Below are 5407 nucleotides of genomic sequence, written 5' to 3'. Positions count from 1 at the left end.
GCAGTGGCACTGCCAGACCGTGGTGTACTGGTGGGTGTTGTAGCCGCGGCCGCAGCACATGGTGTCGCAGCCGTCGGCGCCGGGCGAGGTGCGGTTGCACAGGCGGCCCTGCGTGCCCACGCTGCCCGTGGCCGCGTCCTCCTCGCAGTAGTTGGGCGACTTCTCGATGTACACCAGGTCCGTCTCCATGGGCTTCTGGTAGCTGCGCAGCTGCTTGATGCGCAGGAAGGTGGGCTGGCGCAGGCGGCTGGCGCGCACCACCTCCACCTGCACCGCGGCGTTGTACTTCTCCTTGAGCAGGTGGCCCACCTCGCGGAACTTAGGCAGCGTGGTCCAGCAGGTCTTGGTGGTGCAGGAGCCTGACACACCGTGGCACTTGCACTCCAGCTTCATGCGGTCCTCCAGCACCTGCGGGCGGCAGGCAGCGGCTCGGCAAGGCCCGGGACGGGCACCACCGAGCCCCCCTCTAGCCCAATCCCCAGCCGGCTCTGCAGAAACTGCGTGACCACAGGCGAGGTCTCCCGCTCACTAGCCTCGGGCTCCTCATGCATCATGCAGGGCTGCCAGCAGCAGGCTGCTGCCGCGGAGCTCAGCACACCTCAACAACCGTGGTTTCCAGGTCCTGCAGCGGCCCTTCCGAGGGCCACGACACCCTCACCAGGGCGCTGGCAGGGAAACCCAGGCCGGGGCCTACAGCCCACTGCATGTGGGGACGTGCACTAGGGAGGCCCTGCCCCGGCAGGTGCTGAGGTGGGGGCGCGCTCTCCACACCCACCGCATGCCTGGTGGAGGGCCTGGCCGCTATCCAGACCCAGCCTGCCCAGGGCCTCGGCATGGCAGCCAAAGGACAGTGGCTGGCAGGGGATGGAGCACGGCTGGCGCGGCAACGTCCTCTGCTGGGAGGCCCGGCCCTGACGTGTCCTCCCCAACCCCATGAGGGCCTCGGAGGGTGCAGCCGTGTGTTTTCCTTGGGCCTCCTCGGTGACTCCGGAAGGCCGATTCCCAGAGACAGCCCTGACCCCAGGTACTCATTTACCCGGATCGAAAGGGCCCTGCCAGCCAGGCCTGATTAAAGAGGGGGAATCGTTAGCTGCCACCCCACAGCTGCAGAGCAGCCATTTGTCAGCTGTGAGGGCCCCGCGGGCCTCACCTTGGTGGTCGGCCCTGCACAGGCATGGCCACCCTCAGCTCCAGCTCTGGCCCAGACAAGCTCTCTAGCGAATGAGGGAAAGGCAGGCAGGGAGACGTGCTAGCACAGAGAGCGTGACTGCCCAAGCACCTGCTGACCTGCTGCATGGGCCTGGACCTCAGACAGACCAGGGCACGCTGTCCAGTGGGGAAAACAGAAACTGCAGAAGCCAACATGGGTGATGGTGCCTGGGTGGGGGCTTCTGGGAGGAGGCGGTACCTACGCAGGGTAGTGATGGACGCGCAGGCGCTCTCTAGAGGAGGGGCACGTCCCTGGGGGGCAAAGGTCTGCAGAGCTGTGGGCCTCAGCAGGCAGGGGTGGGCTGGGCGGGCCTGAGGCCAGCGCCTGGAGGTGAGCGGTGGGGTGGGGCATGGGCGATGTCCTGGGGCCAAGGCTGGACAGGCTGGGAGGTGAGAGGGTGGGAGGGGCCCAGGTGTCCCGAGGAGGGAGAAGGGACCAAGTGTGGGGGACATTCCGAACTGGGGTTACAGGGGTTGAGGATGGTCTGGGACGTCCGGTCAAGGGCATGGACCAGAGTCTTAGGGGTGTCTTGGTGTGCACAGGGTAGGCCCCTGGAGGGCCCCAGGAGGAAGCATACTTGAGACTCCTCCCTGCCCCCGCCGCTTTCTCTGCCTGTGTTCATCTGTCCTCCCTGTGGTCCGGCTGCCACTGCTTCAGTCTGCCCCTCCCTGCTGATCTGCTCTTCCTGTCCTGGCCACATTGCCCATCTCAGACACCCCCAGCCCAGGCATAGCCCCAGACTTCCCACTCCATCCCTGGCCGCTGGTCTCTGCAGGGGTGCCCCAGCGAGGGGAGTGCAGGCCAGGTTGTCCAGGCTCCATGTGCCATCCCATCTCCCCACTGAGGCCTGCTGGGCAGCTGAGGCCTGCTGGGCTGCAGCCTCTCCACGCACTCCACCAACCACTACCCCACCCGGCCCCGTCTTCCAGTCCATATCAGGGCCAGGTGGCCCACTGCACCCTCCAACCCGCCGGGCCCGGTCGGGCCCTGGGCGCCAGGCTGCGGACAGTGGCACACGGAGCCAACTGGGCAGGGCCAGGGGCTGCGTCCTTGCTTGGCTGGGTCCTGGGCCAGCCTCTCCCGGCAGTGATCACAGGGTTCCAGAACGTGCCGTTTCCTTCCAGCACCCTTGCAACCCGGGCACCAGAGGCAATGGCGCTGGTGGCAGCCACCACCGCAGGGTGCAGGAAGCAACCCTGCTGTCCCAGGAGCCACTGGGAGGGGCAGAGCGTGCAGGCCCCCTGAGGGACCGGGGGTGGGCAGGGCCCTCCTCCAAGCCTGGCTCCCCCACCCCGGGTACAGGAAGGCAGGACTCCTGAATAAGCATGTGGCTCAGGTTCTAGAGAAGTGTCAGGCACAGCCAGGCTGGGGTGTGGGTGGACTGAAGCCCACCAGGAGCAGGCTGGTCGGCTCGGGAACCCTGGCGTCCAGGCGCTGCAGCCAGGCAGGCCCGGCTGGTGGGGGGCTCCCCAGGGACAGGACTGCTCACTCTCTCTGTGCCTCAGGGCCATTTGCCTCCTGGCCTGAAGTGGTATCCTGACCTTTTCACAGATATAGGGCCCCCTGGTGACACAGCCAATGGGCCCCAGCTCTGTCTGGAGCCCACAGAATGGACAGAGGTGGTCACTGGGCTGAGCTATTCCACCAGCCCCAGGCCGCGAAGGAGGGGGTGACTGTGCGGTCCCACCTGGCTCGGGCAGCTCTCAGCTCTGGGCTCTGCAGGGTCACCTCTCCTGGGGTAGCTTGCAGTGGGGACAACGTGGCTCCAGCAGGTGGGTGAAGGCCATGACATACCATGCCCAGCTCTGTGGCTGGCCATTCTGGTTGGCATCATGGCACCCTGAGCCATCCAACCACCATCCCTGGGCCTTCCCAGATGGACCAATTCCTGCCTTCCCTGGACTGGTACGGAGGGAAGACATAGTGGCTCCTGCACCAGGCCTCACTTCTGTCTGACCCACCACCTCTCCCAGGCTGGTGGAAGCAGGTGGTTTGTAGGCCTCCAAGCTTAACCCACCCAACCCCAGCCCACTGGTTTGCCAGCCTGGGGTGCACAGGCAGTGAGGGGAGCTGAAGGGTGCCCCCCAGTTCACATCCACCTGAACCTCAGGAAGTGGCCACTGCAGATGGAGTCAAGGTGCAGACGGGATGAGTAGGTACTGGCAGGGCGGGCTACACTCAGTGTGTGCCCCTGGAGAGAGGCCAACTACGGGAGGCAGGGACCAGAGGATGCGGAGGCCGAGGACCGCATAGCAGCCCAATGCTGGAAGCAGCAGGGAGCCTTGGGGCAGCACACCCCGGCTCCCATCTGGGGAACGGCTTTCTGCGGCTTTCGGCTCTCAGTCTGAGGACTGCTACTGTCGGCCTGATCCCTCCTGCCTTGCCAAACGTGGTCCCCAGGGGGCCGGGGTGGAGCAGGCACAGCAGTGGGGGCCAGGGTACCTGCACTGGGTGCTGATGGAAACCCCGGCTCACCAGCCCCATGAGCAGCCACCCTCGCCTTTCCCAGGGCTCAGCAGTGAGCGCTGCATGGCAGGGGCAGGGGCAGGGGCACCCCCACTGCACAGACAAGGAAACCGAGGAGATGGGGTAGCCAGGACTTGGACAGCTGGGGACTGTGTGGGCCGAGAGTCCCGGCTGCTGGCCACTTTGGGGCCTTTCCTGCGACACCCATCGATCTCTGCCCTAGCCCTGCCGACTGTCCCCACCCCCAGTCTGATCCCACCTCTGCTCAAGGCTTCCCCCAGCTCACCCTGGGCACTGGGCCCCTCTGCCCTGGCACGTGGCCAGGCATCTCTGCCGCCTCATGCTCTGCCATCCAACCGACCGTGGCCAGCCTCCCACTCTCCCGCCTCTCCCGGGCTGTCCAGCCCACCTCTATCTCCCCGCACCTCTTTATCACCCGCAAGCCACCCAACCCTGCTGAATCTCACACCAGGTCAGTTCAGGGTCATGGGACCCCTGAGCTCAATGAGACATGACCTTGGACTTCAAGTGGGTCAGTGTCGCTCAGCCTCAGGCACCTGCACATCCACCCCTTGCACTAAGGCCATCCAACCTGCCCGGTCTCCCGGCCCAGCCCTCGGCTGCACTCCCGCCACAGCAGTCCAGCACCTGCATCTGTGTGGTCCCTCTGCCGAGGCGCCCTTCCCCCTGTGACTCACACCTCCCCTGGAGCAGTGGCCAGAGCTCAGGTCCAGGCCCCTCGGCCAGGTCTGCGGCTGCTCTGGGCTTCACCACCCTGAGCTACGCGGTGGGGACAGTGAGGTCTTCTCCCCGGGTGGGGAAGCCCCTGCTTAGAACCAAAGCTGTGACAGAGGCTCAGGGGCCGTCCTTGGTCTCAGATTGGCCTCTTCTTCATGGGAGTCCTCCTTGGCCCTCCCAGGGCACACGGGCTCTGCCACAGCCCAACTGCCACCTGCCCGTGCCTATTGTCCACGAGTTCCCCCAGGGAGACTGCCACTCGCTCCTTCCTGTGACAAGCACTTCACAAACACCTGCAATGTGAGAGCCTCCGTGTGCACAGGGTAAGTCGAACCCCGGGCCTGGGTCCAGGCTTCCTGAGCCAGGCCTGCTTGCTTCTCGGGCCCACGAGCTACTCCGTGCTCCTGCCAGCTGGAACCATCACAGACGTACCCCGATCGCCAGCTCCCTCCTACTTCTCATCTCAGCCCTAGCAGGTCCGTCAAGGTCCACTCCAAAGTCACCTCTTCTGAGAAGTGCTCCCTCCCTCTCCCTGACTCTCAGCCCTCCTGACCCTGGGTGTGACCCCTGCACCCCCACGTGGACGCAGCTCCCACTACCAGGCCACACGTGCTCCTCTGCCGGTGCCCAGCCTAACACCTGGCAAAAAGGGGCAGGAGATGTTTGTTGAGTGAATGAGCGAGCGCAGATGGCTTCAGCTGGGAGCCCTGGAGCAGAGGGATTCTTCAGCTCCTCTGTGCTAGAAAGGTGGGTCGGGCGTTCCCTCTCATATTGAGCCCCAGGCCCTGCGGCCCTGTGTGCAGCCCCAGGGACCAACGGGCGTTCCGCCCGGCTGGCCTCCCTATCTCGGGCCATCTTGCCGCCTGCTGGCTGCTCCGCCCGGGGTATCTGGGCCTCATCTTCCCATAGGCGGGGCTGGGCTTGCCCTGACCTCTCCCGTGTCCCTGCCTGCATGTCCTCCACTGTCACCGCCCACCCCACCCCATGTATGGA

General features: G+C 65.5%; 1 protein-coding gene across 1 annotated transcript in view; it reads right to left on the bottom strand.

Moving 5' to 3' along the window:
- The window catches only part of WNT7B (Wnt family member 7B), a 51015-nt gene that overhangs the window by 999 nt on the left and 44609 nt on the right, over positions 1–5407 (bottom strand). Inside the window, exon 4 of the mRNA XM_006164632.3 lies at positions 19–408. Within this exon, the coding sequence (XP_006164694.1) occupies positions 19–408 (390 nt within the window). The remainder of the gene's footprint in view (positions 1–18; positions 409–5407) is intronic.

The sequence above is a fragment of the Tupaia chinensis genome, unplaced genomic scaffold (genome assembly GCF_000334495.1).
Source record: "Tupaia chinensis unplaced genomic scaffold, TupChi_1.0 Scaffold143651_1, whole genome shotgun sequence".
Taxonomy (NCBI): domain Eukaryota; kingdom Metazoa; phylum Chordata; class Mammalia; order Scandentia; family Tupaiidae; genus Tupaia; species Tupaia belangeri.
Note: the sequence above shows the minus strand (reverse complement) of the source record. Positions and strands in the feature narration are given on the sequence as shown.